The 17,933-nt window shown below is 41.3% G+C and overlaps 1 protein-coding gene across 5 annotated transcripts in view; it reads left to right on the top strand.

Annotated features, from left to right (window-relative positions):
* Positions 1–17,683, top strand: part of LOC112224267 (semaphorin-5B) — a 202,061-nt gene extending 184,378 nt beyond the window's left edge. For 4 of the 5 annotated variants that reach the window (XM_042319451.1, XM_042319446.1, XM_042319462.1 and 1 more), the window contains 2 exons: positions 10,930–11,147; positions 12,924–17,683. In XM_042319451.1, coding sequence (XP_042175385.1) covers positions 10,930–11,147; positions 12,924–13,094 — 389 coding nt within the window. In that variant the 3' untranslated portion in view covers positions 13,095–17,683. The remainder of the gene's footprint in view (positions 1–10,929; positions 11,148–12,923) is intronic. The other variant, XM_042319455.1, reaches the window with a different exon arrangement.
* Positions 17,684–17,933: the final 250 nt, after the last annotated feature.

Raw genomic sequence — 17,933 nt, forward strand, 5'->3', positions numbered from 1 at the left:
TTACTGAGGGGCTGGGAGGTTACTGTCGTGGTAGGCTGCCTAGTAGGCATCCCATGGAATTGCTCCCTCAAAGCGTTCAATGCTAGGTTGTGACGTTCGCCCACGTCCTGGACCCCTTCCATCAAAGCAACTCTTCATGTCTACCAATGAGGGCCCCTTGGGAGGAGATGGCGTTGCAGAGCTGGTCCAAGTCTGCTGGTCAGTCATGGCCAGTTCGTACGATCACCTTTCAGGTCGGTAATCCAGAGTAGGGGCAAAAGCACAGGACAGCAGGCAGACACAGGGTCAGGGGCAGGCAGAGTGTTCAGGCAGGCGGGCTCAGCGTCAGGACAGGCAAGGGTCAAAACCAGGAGGACGAGAAAAAGAGACTGGGAAAAAACAGGAGCTGAGACAAAACGCTGGTTGACTTAAACAAACAAGACGAACTGGCAACAGACAGAGAATACAGGTATAAGTACCCGCGGATAATGGGGAAGATGAGCGACACTTGGAGGGGGGTGGAGACAAGCACAAGGACAGGTGAAACAGATCAGGGTGTGACAGGGTTGAATATTTTGCTGGTATTTATAAAATGTTCCATCCAGAGAATAAATCACTTTTCTCCCGGGTAACCCGGTATTTCCCGCCAAAACCGGAAGTGTCATTCAAAATGATTATAAAGCATATAAATATGTCTGGTATAACCTGATGCTACCTGAGCCTAATGAGCCATATACAGTATTAAATACATTTTATGGGCCAATACATATGAGCCAATACATAATGTGCAGTACATATATACTGCACATTATGCACGACAGAAAAACATAAACGGCCATAGATGTAGCTAGCTATATGTTCTCTTGGTTAAATAAATGAAACTAGCTCCAGTAGGCTAATCTTTTTGAGTGTTTACTGTATTGCTGTATTGTATAATACTGTATTATATGGAGTGGAATTATGCACATCGTTCAAACCATGATAAAGCAGAAGAGAACATACGATTCTGGTGCAGCACATGCGGCCAACAAAGTAGTATAGGCTAGGGAATTAGATATGATTTTTTTTTTTTAATGGGGCCTATTTGTGTAGTTACTAGGCTGATTCATATATACCTTTCATAATATTTATCTTAATGTTATTAGCCTACCTCGTCTTTCTCTCTCTCTATTGTTGCTTCATTCCTTCCTTGCTTTCAACAGTTAAATGAAACAAGTCTTGTTGTCCTTATCTTCATCATTCTAATGTCATCCTTGAATAATATAGGACTAGAATTAGAAGCAGAAGGCTGTCACTTCTCTTAATGAAGATTGAATGATTATGGGTGTGAATAAATAACTGCTAAAGCCAACCACCATTGCACGTTCACTCTTCTATTCACTCTTGTGTTTAACATTCAGCAAAAAAGAGCTTGCGTCCCTCTTCGAATAGTCTATTGGTATAAGAATTGCTAAAACAATTATGTCCAGCAAGCCATTCTAGTCTAGCTTTTCCTGCATGGGACTCCAAGAGCTAAGGAGTGTTTTTTAAGGAGAGAGGCCAGTGGTGCACGGGTGCTTGCGTATTGCGCAAGAGACAGAGGCTATAAGTTAGATGCTTATTATGCATAACCCATCATTAATTAGCTAAATATAAGGCTAATACTGCATTGAATGTATTACCTGAAAGAGGCTAGAACATATATACAGTGCATTTGGAAAGTATTCAGACCCCTTCCCTTTTTCCACATTTTGTTACGTTACAGCCTTATTCTAAAATTGATTTAATTAAAAATGTTCTTCACCAGTCTACACACAATACCCCATAATGACAAAGCAAAAACAGGTTTTTAGACATTTTTGCAAATGCATTAAAAATAAAAAACAGATACCTTATTTACATAAGTATTCAGACCCTTTGCTATGAGACCTGAAAATGAGCTCAGGTGCATCTTGTCTCCATTGATCATCCTTGAGATGTTTCTACAACTTCATTGGAGTCCAACTGTGGTAAATTCAGTCCTCTGTAAACTGGTCATCTCTGTATACCTGTCGCAAGACCCACTGGTTGATGCTTATTTATAAAACCATCTTAGGCCTCACTCCCCCCTATCTGAGAAATCTACTGCAGCCCTCATCCTCCACATACAACACCCGTTCTTCCAGTCACATTCTGTTAAAGGTCCCCAAAGCACACGCATCCCTGGGTCGCTCCTCTTTTCAGTTTGCTGCAGCTAGCGACTGGAACAAGCTGCAACAAACACTCAAACGGGATAGTTTTATCTCAATCTCTTCATTCAAAGACTCAATCATGGAAATCTTACTGACAGTTGTGGCTGCTTCATGTGATGTATTGTTGTCTCTACCTTCTTGCCCTTTGTGCTGTTATCTGTGTCCAATAATGTTTATGCCATGTTTTATGTTGCTACCATGTTGTTATTATGTTGTGTTGCTACCATGCTGTGTTGTCATGTGCTGCTGCCTTGCTGTGTTGTTGTCTTAGGTCTCTCTTTATGTAGTGTTGTCTCTCTTGTTGTGATGTGTCTTTTGTCCTATATTTATATTTTATTTATTTTTAATCCCAGGCCCCAGTCCCCGCTGGAGGCCTTTTGCTTTTTGGTAGGCCATCATTGTAAATAAGAATATGTTCTTAACTGACTTGCCTAGTTAAATAAAGGTTAAATAAATACAAATATTATTTGGAAAGGCACACACCTGTCTATAAAAGGTTTCACAGTTGACAGTGCATGTCAGAGCAAAAACCAAGCTATGAGTTCAAAAGAATTGTACATAGAGCTCAGAGACAGGATTGTGCAGCATTGAATGTCCCCAAGAACGTAGTGGTCTCAATCATTCTTAAATGGAAGACGTTTGGAACCATCAAGACTCTTCCTAGAGCTGGCTGCCCGGCCAAACTGAGCAATCAGGAGAGAAGGGCCTTGGTCAGGGAGGTAAACAAGAATCCGATGGTCACTCTGACAGAGCTCCAGAGTTCCTCTGTGGAGATGGGAGAATCTTCCAGAAGGACAACCATCTCTGCAACACTCCACTAATCAGGCCTATATGGTAGAGTGGCCAGACTGAAGCCACTCCTCATAAAAGGCACATGACAGCCCGCTTGGATTAAAAGACTGCGAGAGAGTGCCCGCATGTGCACTGATTTAAAGCAATGATATTGGAGTGATAGGCTGTTTTAAAACTCTGCAGCTGCAAAAAAATATATATATATCTTTACAATTACAAAACATGGTGACCCTCGAAAGCCAGATGGAGATGGGTAAATTAAACACTCATTCTGGCTTTATGTGACTACCCCATAGACTATTTAGCAGAAAATGTAGGCCTACAGTACCTGTCACAAGAAAGTAAGTTACCATGATGAGATGATATTGTAGGTCTACATGCATTGTGAACTGAGCTCCATACTGAGGTGGGCTGTCTGTCCCCACCCTGAGCGTTGATGATTCATCATGCAGAGGCAGTAGAGAAGACAGATTTAGACATCACATATTATTTAACGCTTTCATTTCACATAATGCTGTTCATTTAAAGAATTTATTATAATTTACCGGTTTCTCACAGTTCTTTATCCCGGGAAAAGTGAGTCGTTTTGGGCGGTAAATATCGGTAACCGAGTTCCCGCAATTCAACCCTAGTAAAGTATGAGAGCTTTCCACACACACCTGGATTGTGCAACATTTGTCCATTATTCTTTTCAAAATTCTTAAAGTTGGTGGTGACGCAACTTAGGAAATGGCTGCCTAGTTTTTCGTACTGCACATCGGTATTTCCCCCCTAAATTCAAGTATTTACTCTGAGCATTATAATAACTTACACAAAATGGAAAAGGGGAAAATAGGAAAAGGTCGCGGAGCTACAACAACAGCCCATAACAAGACAGCAGAAGATATAATCGTCGATGAACCCGAGATGGCTAATGCTAGCGCAAATAAGATAGCAGCCGCAAAAGAGCCCTCATTTCGTGAGGTGATGAAGGAGGAATTGCGCGAGGCGCTCACAGGTTTACGAGAGGAACTTCGAGAAGATGTAAGAAAATAACTAAATTAGCTCAAGAAGGACATTAACCAGAAACTGGAAGAAAACAAATTAGAACTTCACAGCATATCTACAAGAATGGGGGACGCAGAACAGCGCATTGGGGAAACGGACACATGGAACTCCGCAGTCAAGGAAATACTTGAACAGTCACTGAAAAGCCAACACGCACTACAGGCAAAAGGGACAGAACTCGAAGGTTTCTCACGTCGAAACAACATTAGACTTTATAACATAGTAGAGGGCGCAGAAAAAGACTCTATGCCCAACTTCGTGGAGGACCTATTCAAGGGCATACTTGAAGACGACACTGACCTGGGAATCGAGAGAGCACACCGAGCCCTGGCCTCAAAACCCCCCAGCGGCGCCCCACCAAAAATGCGGGTATTTCTGGAAAATGGCCCGGTTACATACGAGCATGCAGACGAGGTAGCTGAAGTCAAGGGGGCTTTCCAGTGGAGTATACCGCCAGGAGAAAGGCGACATCACCAGCGGAAAGACTCGAGCAAGATCTCCCATGGATCATTGTTGACAAGCAGGGTCATGGAGAAAGAGGGAAACCATCTCGGCGAGAGGACGTTCACATCCGATAGAGACTCAGGCATTTCCCATGGGAAGATGTAAGACACTGAATCGGATTTAACAGAATTAATAGTTACCGCGAGCTGTTAAGACTTTGGGTTGTTACGGTTGACATTACAATAGGTAAAATATATACCATATTTTCTCCCAATGCTGAACAAGGGTGAGTAGCCAAAAGCATGTGTTCTTTACGAACACACTAAGTAGCGTCACGTTAATAACATATATATTAGCTAATGATTAATGACACATTGACAACGGGGCGAAAGAAGGGCATATCAAGGGGAGGATTCATGATATGCACGTATGACCGATTATAGTTTTCACTTGTAATTAACCGACGTGTATAAGTGACGAAATAAGCGCCCTTATTATTTTTGGTTCCACCAGGTCTTGTTTGTGACTACGTCACGCATTTTCATATCTGAGCGAGGGGCCCATCCTGCGGACAGGCTCATCTCCTCAAACCCCAGAGGCAAGAGACAGTCCTCTGACATGGGAGTCCAAATACCAAAATATTTTCCCACTTTGGTTTACTTTATTATTGTTCTTGATTTTTCGTTCATTGTTAGGTTCATGATAAGCAGGCAGATATGGTGCACAGTTTTTATTTATTTATATCGATGCATCATCGGGAATTTAAGGTCATAAGTCTCAATGTGAACGGATTGGGGAGTGCCATCAAGAGAAGTAAGGTAATAGCAAAGATGAAACGGGAGAGAGTTGACATACTATTCTGTCAGGAAACTCACTTCTCCACACCTGAACACGAGAAACTCAAGAAAATGGGATATAGGAACACTTTTTTTTCTTACAAAATGGGTAGAAGGGGAGTTGCAATCTTGATCCCAAATTCAGTTCATTTTGAGTTTATGTCAGAAATAAAAGACAAGGAGGGTAGATTTATACTTGTTAAATGTAAACTGGATCACAAGGAAGTTACATTATTTAATGTATACGCACCCCCAGGGAGTGACATGGTCTTCTACGGGAAGGTGTTTGATTTAACAGCCACAGAAACCACTGGCACTCTTATCTGTGGAGGGGACTTTAACACAATTCTAAACTCAAAATTGGACAGCACAAACCAAAATAGGAAAATGAGCCTAGTTTCCCAAAAATATCAATAGGATACTGCAGGATCTAGGACTGGTCGATGTATGGCGTGACACCCACAAGACCGATAAGGAATATACTTTTTACTCAGCCTGCCACACTGGATACTCCAGGTTAGACTACTTTTTACTCAGTCTGCCACACTGAATACTCCAGGTTAGACTACTTTTTACTCAGCCTGCCACACTGAATACTCCAGGTTAGACTACTTTTTACTCAGCCCGCCACACTGAATACTCCAGGTTAGACTACTTTTTACTCAGCCTGCCACACTGAATACTCCAGGTTAGACTACTTTTTCATGTACAGTGCAGATAGACACGGGCTTAAGGATTGTAGGATCGGGCAGAGCGACTTATCAGATCATAATGGAGTTTACCTAACTCTACACCTTGATAGCAAACCAAGAAATACTATATTGAGACTTAATACAAGCATGCTGAATGATCCAGCATTCAAGAAATCAATAAAGACAGAATTGAACATCTATCTGGAGAATAATGATAATGGGGAAGTATCTCCTGCTATATTGTGGCATCCAGCTAAGGCGGTTATTAGAGGGAAGATCATAGCCACATCATCTCGCAAGAAAAAGATTAAAGCACAGAAACTGCTGAAATTACAGGAAACCCAGGTACGATCTCATGGTCAACAAAAAGACCATCTTATATTACGAGAGATTCAAAAGGTAAAACAGGAAATTGACCAGATTTATAGAGAAGAAGTAGAGAAAAAGCTTAGGTTCCTGAAACAACGATATTATAAAGCAGGCTCAAGGGCAACCAAATTACTAGCATGGAGACTCAGGAAACAACAAGCACAGAATACCATTTTCAAAATAAAAGACCCCAAAACAAAAAAGATCACATGCAAATTAGATGAAATACAGAATGCATTTGAATCATGTTACACAAATCTGTACAAGCAACCAGAGAAGGCAGATGCACAGACAATAGAACACTTTTTGAACTTGCTTGATCTCCCCTCAATTGGGACAGAGCAAAATGATAGACTAACTTTAGAAATATCCACCGAAGAAATTAATAAAGCAATATCTCAACAAAAAGTCAACAAGTCTCCAGGCACTGATGGCTACCCTTCAGAATGGTTCAAGACCTTCAGAGAACAATTAGCACCTCTACTTAAGGCCTATTTTAACTGGACTCTGAGGGAGGGGGGTCTCCCACCGTCATGGAGCGAGGCCATCATATCAGTAATCCCAAAAGAGGGTAAAGATAAGAAAGAATGCAGTTCATATAGACCTATCGCAATTCTTAACACATGGAGAACATAATCCCAGAATTGATTGTCGGAGATCAAACTGGTTTCATACAAAATAGGCAGACATAGGACAAAATAAGGAGAACACTACATGTCATGGACCACATTACTCAGAATAAGACAAGTGCAATATTAATAAGCCTAGATGCAGAAAAAGCATTTGATTCAGTGGGATGGGATTACCTATTCCAAGTTATGGAAAGATTTGGTCTCAACAAAGAAGTGATACAGTGCATCAAAACACTGTATTCGTGTCCGACCGTTAGAATGAAGATAAATGGACATTTGACACGAAAGGTAAAATTAGAGCGAGGGGCAAGACAAGGCTGTAATCTTTCACCCACGCTCTTCTCCTTGTACCTCGAATCATTAGCTCAGGTAATAAGACAGGACCCAACCTTAGAGGGAATAACAATAAGAGGCAGTGAACATAAGATATGCATGTATGCTGATGACGTTCTGTTATTCCTTAAAGACCCAGGCTCAAGTGTACCTAGATTGATGGATGATTTACAAACATTTGGAACATATTCAGGGCATGTGCTCAACGTACACAAGACCCAAGCCCTAGTTTATAATTATACCCCACAGGAAGAGCTGAAGAGTAGGTATAACTTCACCTGGACCTCTTCATCCATTAAATATCTGGGAGTAAACTTACCAAAAGATACACTCAAACTTTATGACATGAATTACGATCACATCAACAAGAAAATATATGATGACCTGGACAGGTGGAATTCACTTCCCTTAGATCTTAGTAGTAGGATTGAAACGATCAAAATGAACATCCTGCCAAGGTTACTGTATTTGTTCCAATCACTGCCCATAGAAATCACGCCTAAACAGTTTAGGGAATGGGATAAACGGATATCAAGGTTTATCTGGAACAGTAAGAGACCAAGAACTAGATATACAACATTACAGTTACCAAAAAACTGTGGGGGTATGGCCTTACCAAACCTAAAAGATTATTAAGTGTTAGCCCAATTGAGACCTCTGGTGTGTTGGTGCAATTCAGAATACGAATCCAAATGGAAAGACATCGAGACTACTTTGACAGAGATACCTATACCGTCAGTTTTGGGAAATAATGACATGGTAAAAGAAATATACAATAGACAAAATCAGTGGATTAATTTCTCTCTGAAGACATGGTTTAGGGTAGTTAAGCAAAATAATTTAGACAGAGAGATCAAACTGCTGAGTTGGCTCGCATACGACCCCAGCTTCATCCCTGCAACTCAGGACAGCAGGTTTAAACAATGGACGCAGAAAGGCATCACATCATTCAGTACAATTATAAGGAATGGGAACCTAGATAACTTCCAGGACCTAAGTAAAAAACATGGCTTGGATAAACAAGATTTTTACAGATACCTACAAGTTCAACACTATTTCTTAAGGGAGATAAAGGTGACTGACCCTCGAGCACCTCAAATTAATCCAAGTATTCACTAACGCATACAACTTGGGGAGTAACAAGAAAACTATTTCAAATCTCTACTTGGGTATTCAATCCTCAAAGAAACATTCTACAAATTATATTAAAAAGAAATGGGAGGAGGAACTTAACATTGAAATAACTGATGAAACATGGTTGAACATATTAGAGACTCAACAAAGCTCCACCAACTCAAGGTCACTGGGGAGCTTACTGGGGAGACATAAGATCTAACATTGGAAAAATAATGGGATTTGACATAGAACAAACATTCATTTCTTTGTACATGGGTGAAATACCTGATAACTTACACAATAGAGAAAAGTACCTCTTGAAGGTCTTTCTGGCAGCCAGTAAAAAGGCTATCACTAGGAAATGGCTACAAAAAAGACCCTCCCACAGTGACACAATGGATAGACATTGTAGAAGAAATACACCACACGGAGCGTATGACCTTTGCTTTAAGAGTTCAACAGGAGAGAGGTCAAGAATACTGGGAAAAATGGGTTTCGTACATGGAAAAGGTCTAATTCAAAGATGTCAATGTAACTGATATGATGATGAAGGTATGAAGTGCACTGTAACTGACAGATCTTTTTTTTTTTTGTACTTTCTTTGTGTTCCGACAATAAAAAACTAAGTATAAAAATATAAAAAAATCTCAAAGTTCTGTCAAATTGGTTGCTGATCATTGCTAGACAACCATTTTCAGATCTTGCCATAGATTTTCAAGTAAATCTCAGTCAAAATTGTTAATCGGCCACTCAGGAACATTGTCTAGCACTGTCGTCTTGGTAAGCAACTCCAGTGTAGATTTGGCCTTGTGTTTTAGGTTATTGCCCTGCTGAAAGGTGAATACATCTCCCAGAAAGCAGACTGAACTAGCTTTTTCTATAGGATTTTGACTGTGTTCATAGCTCCATTCGGTTTCTTATTTATCCTGAAAAAAAAACAGTCCTTAACAATTACAAGCATACCCATAACATGATGCAGTCATCACTTTGCTTGAAAATATGGAGTGGTACTCAGTAATATCTTGTATTGGATTTGCCATAAACATAACACTTTGCATTCATGACCAAAGTTAATTTCTTTGCTACATTTTTTGCAGTATTACTTCAGGGTGGGGGAGCTGTGAAAAAAGAGACGGCTATCGGTCCACTAATACAGGACTCGTAAAGGCCCAGTGCACTACTTTTGTGAAAAAATACAAAAATAAATGTCCGCGCTACAGACTGAAATATTTGTCTGCTAGTACAGGACTTTTGTGAAAAAGCACCCTCAGTTCCCCTACTTCCCACCGCTATGCAAACAGGGTGCATGTTTTGGAATATTTCTTATTCTGTATTGTTCAGTAATTACAATGTTGTTGATCCACCCTCAGTTTTCTCCTATAACAGCCATTCAACTCTGTAACTGTTTTAAAGTCATCATTTGGCTCATGGTGAAATCCCTGAGCGGTTTCCTTCCTATCTAGTACTGGAGTTTGGAAGGACGCCTGTATCTTTGTAGTGAATGGGTGTATTGACACACCATCCAAAGTGTAATTAATAACTTCACCATGCTCAAAGGAATATTACATTTTTCACCCATCTACCAATAAGTGCCCTTCTTTGTGAGGCATTGAAAAACCTCCCTGGTCTTTGTGGTTGAATCTGTGTTTGAAATTCACTGCTTGGCTGAGGGACCTTACAGATAATTCTATGTGTGGGGTACAGAGATGAGGTAGTCATTCAAAAATCATGTTAAACACTATTATTACACACCGATTGAGTCGATGCAACTTATTATGTGACTTGTCTAAGCAAATGTTTTTATTTAGGCTTGCCATAACAAAGGGGTTGAATACTTATTGACTCAAGATGTTTCAGCTTTTCATGTTGAATAAAAAATACATTATGGGTTATTGTGTTTAGGCCAGTGACAAGAAAATCCAAATTTAATCCATTTTAAATTCAGGCTGGAGCACAACAAAATGTGTGAAAGGTCTAGGGGTGTGAATACTTTCTGAAGGCTGCTGCTGGACAAAATCAGGATGGCACAAGCATTTGAACCAATCATTAGATGGGGAATATGCATTATGGGGGATGTCCATTTGAATGAGGTGTAGGTAGCCTCCTGGGAATGGTAATGGTTTGAAAAGGCTGTGCCGCCACACCATTAGACATTTTCCAGGAAGATGCCAGGGAAACTGAGAGCTTGGTGCCCTTCAATAAACCAACATTTTGCTAGCCTGGTCACCGATCTGTTTGTGCTGTCTTGCCAACTCCTGTGGCTATTGAATGACCATAGGAGTTGGCAAGACAGCACAAACAGATTATCGACCAGGCTACTGAAGTAGTGCTTGTTGCCCCTGAATGAACCACCATTTTACTGCAATATAATAGTTGATGGAGGACAGAAAGAGAGAAAACAACAGATTACAGGCACAGATAAGTGAACCAAACATCCTGACTGATCTCCTACCATCTGTCGGCTTTGTTGTCTTCCCAGCATTCACCTCGCTGCACCTGATAGCCACAGGCGTGTCCTGTTTCCTGGGGGCGGGCCTTCTGTCCTTTCTGGCCTACGTGTATAGCCAGCGCTTCCACAAGCCCTCGCAGGAATCCGCCGTCATACACCCCACCACACCCAACCACCTCAACTATAAGGGCAACACTACACCAAAGAACGAGAAGTACACGCCCATGGAGTTCAAGGTATTGTCACAGGTATTCAAGGATTCTCACACACGTAGACACGGACGCACGCATGCAGACACGTGCTCGCATACCCACACCATGAAACACCATTTTCTGCGTAGCACAACGATTAGGTAACACCAGTCATTCATTTGATTTTGACAGGAGATTCCATAAGCATAGGTTTATTTCATTATATTAACTACTGTACAGGGAATAGAGATATGGTGGGAGCTCAGAACATATATTTCTTATTTCTCTTCACCTGGTTTCCTTACTCCACTTTCTGTTCACAGTCTCAGTCCTTATTAATGGCCCTCATTAGCCTGTTATACCCATGGACTCCCATTGCTGTTTATAATGCTGGAACCAGCATCATTTGAGGAATGTAACACCTGTGTGTGCCTGTGAGCCACGGTCCGATCTCATCGATCTGTCCCACAATGGCATTGCCCTCCCTGCATGTGGCAGGGTTAGCCCTAGGACCGATGTTGTATCATGATCCACCTAGTATACATACTGTTTTTGCAGCATTATGCGGCAGGTAGCCTAGTGGTTAGCGCGTTCGACTAGTAACCGAAAGGTTGCAAGATTGAATCCCCGAGCTGACAAGGTAAAAATCTGTCTTCTGCCCCTGAACAAGGCAGTTAACCCACTGTTCCTAGGCTGTCATTGAAAATAAGAATTTGTTCTGACTTGCCTAGTTAAATAAAGGTAAATAAAAAATAAAAAAGATATTGCCCCATAATTAGTCAAGTACTATGCTAGGACGCTCTTTATCTCAGGTGACGGTTGCTGCTTCTCAGGGTGGAACCTGATTATTTTCTGAAGATGTTAGCCACCAGCTGGCTGAGTGATGTGTTTGTGGCTGAGTGAGGCTGGGTCCTCATGCTGGGCCCTAATTATGAGAGTCATACGTTGAGAGCAGGGTCTCATTAGGTAAACAACCAGACCAGGCAGGTTTCATACTACAGGTAGTTAGTTAGCTATTTGCCTGGCATCCTCATGGATTTCTCTAAGTTTCACCATTGAGTGCAGCATTCAGTCTGGTTTAACCAGGCTACCTAGCTAGAGCCACTGGCTCAACCTGAGAACTACTGCTGTTATTGTTGCTTTAGCCATTACATTATGCGGTTGTTTCTTCACAGCGTTGTTGTGCATTTCACTGATTCTGTAAACCATTTACAGAGCTGTGTTTGGCCTGGCTGTTAACATAAATGACATTACTCAGCAGCCCTCCGTAAAGTGTTCCCTTCGTCGGCACATTGTGGCTTCTAGCTGCCACGACCTGCCTCTAAAGTGCAAGTGTATTAAATTAAGTGTGTCCCAAATGGGACCTAATTTCCTATATAGTACACTCATTTCCCTATGGGCCCTGGTAGTGCACTATAAAGGGAATATGGTGCCATTTGGGATACAAAATAAATGTTTTTGTATTTCGTTTTTTGGAGCTGCCTACTGTAATTTATTCATGCCTCTTCATATTTGTTCATTGATTACGCTTGATGTTTGGCTGCTAAATCATATTTGTTGAAGGGTTGTACCTTACTTAGAAATCCACTTACAGTACCCAGCACTGTTGCCCACTTTTCAACCTGTAAGAGTCTAATATATTGATATTGCTCACTGGTATAAAACTCTTATGTCACTGTTATAACACTGTTATGACTGTTTTCTCTACTCTTCCCACCTCACCCAGAAAAACACTTTACTAAACAGTACGTACCTTTTCAACTGATCAGTGTTTTTTGTATAATTTTGTAGCCACTGTCACCTGTTATGACACTGTCTTCTCTCCTCCCCCAGACTCTGAACAAGAATAACCTGCTCCCAGATGAGAGGTCTAACTTCTACCCAACGCCCCTGCAGCAGACTAACATGTACACCACCACCTACTACCCCACAGCGCTGGGCAAATATGACTACAACAGGCCTGACTCCTCCCCTTCCCCCTGCAGGACCTATAACAACAGCTGAGACACCCCGCCCCCAACCACATGGCCCCCGGCACCGCCCACCCAGACTGAACTGAACTCCACCCCAATCACAATGGTGACAGATGGAATGGTGACTGAACCCATCCATTTTAGCTCCCCCCTCCTTTATCCCATGGTATCTACCAAATGGTGAGGGGGGTGTAAGGGTATACCTGGAACATACACTCTGTAGAGGTGCTGATGCCTCCATTAGACTCACTAAGTAGAGCCAGGAATTTGATCATAGTTTGGGGTATATTTTGGGGGGTGTGAGTACTGGATATCACAGTGTCAACGTAGTGCTTCGGTGGAGAGATAAATGATGAACTCTATAAGACACTATAAGCTACAGTATGGAGTTGAACTACTTATCCCTGTGGAACTTGACAACCTGAGCGCCTTACTGTAGGTGTTGTGTTGCTATCCAGAGAGGCTAGAGTTGGCCATAGGAGAAAACTCTCTTCCCTGGTCTGTCTGGTAACCTCTATGATTGAGTCTATTTTTTAAATTTAATTTCTTTTTTTTACCTTTTTCTCCCCAATTTTCAATCTTGTCTCATCGCTGCAACTCCCCAACGGGCTCTGGAGAGGCAAAGGTTGAGTCATGCGTCCTCCAAAACATGACTAGCCTAACCGCGCTCCTTAACACCACCACTAGCTTAACCTGGAGGCCAGCCACACCAATGTGTCAGAGGAAACACTGTTCAACTGGGGAACGGGGTCAGCCTGCGGGAATCTGGCCTTCCACAAGGAGTTGCTAGAGCGCGATGAGCCAAGTAAAGCCCCATCGTCCAAACCCTCCCCTAACCCGGATGACGCTGGGCCAATTGTGCGCCATCATATGGGACTCCCGGGCCGTGGCCGGTTGTGGCACACCCCGGGAATGAACCCAGGTCTGTAGTAACACCTCCAGCACTGCGATGCAGTGGCTTAGACCGCTGCACCACTTGGGAGGCCTATAAATGAATCTCTGACACCAACATACCCTCGGTCTGCAGCATCCATCCCCATGATAAACACCTAATTCTCCCAACAACAAAAGCAGTTACCCAGAACAACCCTACCAGCGCATATCATTATGTCTGTCCTTCAGTATGGTGGATGCGAATCGGGAGGGAACAAAAAAAAGAACTAAATTAATTCAAGAGATGAAGAGATCAATATCAGTTCTATTGTGTTTGGAGGTGGATGGATGCACTCAGGTCACCTCGCCTCATCAAATGACACGAGGAGGACAAGTACCTGGGACCTCAGCTCTGCTGTGGCGCCATGTTTTTGGGTGGTACTATGGGACCAGGGGAACAGAGGCACATCCAGGAATGGCAGCGTGTGATCTGTTATAGGAAAAGTGCCTACACTAGACCACATAGATACAGACATACTCACTGCTGGAGAGAATCTCCTATCTGCTTATGTCCAAACAAGGCCCACACCTCAGGCTGGCTGTGTTATGTACTGTATCGGTATGTTCACAAAGGCAATGTTTCCCAGGGAATGATCTGAACATGGGCTAGAGAGATGAGGTGTCTGACTGAAATACAGTGGGAATCATCCAGCTTTGGGATGCTTTGGGTATACAATAGAGAGGATCATGTGGAGTCAAATTTGACTTTCTATCACTTCTTTTTTATGATCATATAAAGACTTTTGGAAGGAATTGCCTTGGTTCTAGAATGGAATGGATGTATTCTACTGAGTACTATACCTACCTACCGCTCAGTGGTCATATTAAATATGGCCAGTGTGCAGAACTGGACTGCAACCGATTTTATATGATATCATACAAGGTGGGATAAAAAAGATAGTAGTGGGGCATTTTTTTATGAGGGAGGTTATTTGTTTGATGTTCAAGAGAGCAGTAGGATAGGAGGAAATCTTTTATTTCACAAATAAGGGATAGCTGATTCACTTTTGAGTTTCTCATCGGTTTCACACCACAACATATAAAAAAATCACAGCAGCTTAGTAGCCAATAGGTGTCTGACAAATGAAAGGAGAATGTTGCTTTATTACAACCACGTCTTTATTTTTGAAGGCATGTTATAGAAGGGTCCAGACCTTTATTTTTGTTGTTGCAATTTCACTTGTTTTTGAGAAACATACCCCAACCAGCGAGTCACAACCTCATCCTCGTTGTGCAGTACGGGAGCTCTGAAAAAACATGAACAAATGCTCCAAAAACACTCAAATCCTTTTAGAAACAGAAAACCTTCAGTATAGTGATGCAGGTCTTTAGATATTGTACACGTGAAATTGTGTCATTCCGAACTTTATCCGCAACATTATATTCCATTTTGTGCAACTCAAGCTGTTTCCCCTATCCAACTGTTCCATTCTCCTAGTGGCCTACTGCTAAAATGGACAGAGAGGTATCATTCGTGTTGCAACAAAATGGAACATAACGTTGCGGATAAAGTTCGGAATGGCACAATTTCATGTGTACAACATCTAAAGACCTGCATCACTATACTGAGAGGGTTCCTGTTTCAAAAAAATATTTTTGGAGCATTTGTTCATGTTTTTTCAGAGCCCCGTACTGCACAACAAAGATGAGGAAATGACTTGCTGGTTGGGGTAAGTTAACTAAAATAAAAAGTGAAATTGCAAAAATAAGTGTCTGGACCCTTGTATAATACTCCAATTCAGTACATATAAAATTGAGATTTGGTTGTAAAAACACACACTATTCTCCTTTAAGATTTTACAAAAATAAAATAATGTAGAAGCAAATATTCAGACCGACTGTAGCGAATATCAATGTGTCCCTCTCTTTACAATGTTAAATCATGCTTAAAATGCTTTGGTATGAGATTGTTGTTGTGTGCGTGTGTTTGCATGTGTGTGTGTGTGTGTGTGTGTGTGTGTGTGTGTGTGTGCGCGCATGTTGGCGTGTGTGTGTTTGCTTGCTTCGTATGTGTATGCCTGTGAGAGTGAATGAGGAGAGGAACAGACAACTGTATGTATTTTGTACAATGTAAATGTCATTCTTTCTTACATATGACTGTGTATATAATGGGATCTGTAAAGGGGTATGTGCATTTTTCCCACACATTATGATGATAGCACTCCTAATGTTCCACTGGGTTTCCATATGTTCAATGTATAAGATGATAATCATTGTAAGTTAACGAGAGCTGCGCAGTTCTCATAAGGAAACACTATTTATAGTGAAGCTTGGATCATAAAGGGCATTTCAGAAACAGAACTGAGCTATATTTTATTATTATGCCCGCTCTTAAAATGAATGCTAATTTAGCAGCAATGCTTTCAGTTCCACTCATAGAAATGGTATGATTCTATTCTATCGTTCTAATTCTATAGTTCCGTTATATCCACGAGAGCTCTATCTGTACATAAGAGACAGCCTTCGATCTGCAGAGCATTAATGACATCTAAAGGTTAGTATAATGTAAATGTATATTGTTGTATAGCTAACACTGTTTAAAATTTTAAAAAGCCTTAGTTGAAAAAAATTAATAAAAAGTGCAGCAGCTATGTACTCACCAACCATGGGGTTTGTAAGGGGATAGAGTTTGTCAATGTGACTGGTTGATTACGGCCTGGACAACTTCTCCAGCTGTTTTGTAACTTTCTATAGATGTACAGTTTGTCCAGATCCTATGTAGTATCTTAATCCCCGTTTATACCTGGTGCTAACATACATGCCTTGTCCTGATTGTGTCCACATCCTGATTGTGCCAACATATGCAGACAGGTATAGATGATCAAAAGACACATTATGATCTGATTGTGATTAGATCTTACTGACCACCTCTGGAGGTAGTCAGGGACTCATTCTGTCTGGCTATCTCACAAGTCTCTGGACAGTGAAATCATAATTATATTGCCTTCTAAAAGAATTGACATGTGTCTTAAAATAAACAAATAAATATTATTTTGAAAGAAATCCATCAAATAATTTTCATACAGTGAGGGACCATGAAATCTGGTCACAGTGCGGACACGGTGGATGAATAAGGCTGTCTGTCTAAACGCAGCCTTATTCATCCACCGTGATACGGATTTAGTTTTTTTTACAAAAAATGTTCACCAGGTATAAATAAGGTTTAGAGTAACAAAGACAGCCTGTCCTTTTAGAAGCACTCGTGCCATTTTAATACAAAATATCACCACAACAGTTTAAAAAACATAAACATTTTAAATGAACAAGAACAAGACACAGAAAATGGTGAGTAGTGTATAGTAACAGTATTACGATAGTCCATTGACTAGATCAAAGTAATTCAGCTGTTTTAGAGGATTTACAGCAACCCCTCCACCCAGTGGTTTTCCTTTTCCCCACTTGCCTGACCCACATTTTTGGGTTTGTGATTGGCTCCCCCTAAATGATGACTCCCTTTGATTGTCTTCCTCTGGCCCTGTAGTAATATTTGATTGGGCAAGCTGGATGTCACATTGTGAATCTTTGTCCCCTGATTGGCTCGGTGCCCTTCTATGCAACTGACCTGGTGGTACTATTAGATATGTGATGTAGACTGTAATCACTGCCTTTTAGACACTGTGAATTTTTTGGTACTCTATATTTTTGTATATTGTACATTATAAAGGATAATAAACCTTGATGCCAACATGGCGTGTGTGTGAACTCCATCATTCCATCAGGTCACTCCAATGCCTCTGCAAATTACGCTATACGGTATGTACAGGTATCACCTGAAATTGACAACACATCATCCCTATCATTTTATACCTAAACCTAAACCTAAACCCTCACGCTGAAAGTATCCATATTCTGTATGTAGCCTACAGTACTGTGCTTGGCAGGGCTGTAATCAATCTGACAAGTCAGAAACCCCCACCCCACTCAGGTACAGTGCTTC

The sequence above is a fragment of the Oncorhynchus tshawytscha genome, linkage group LG03 (assembly GCF_018296145.1).
Source record: "Oncorhynchus tshawytscha isolate Ot180627B linkage group LG03, Otsh_v2.0, whole genome shotgun sequence".
NCBI classification, from domain to species: domain Eukaryota; kingdom Metazoa; phylum Chordata; class Actinopteri; order Salmoniformes; family Salmonidae; genus Oncorhynchus; species Oncorhynchus tshawytscha.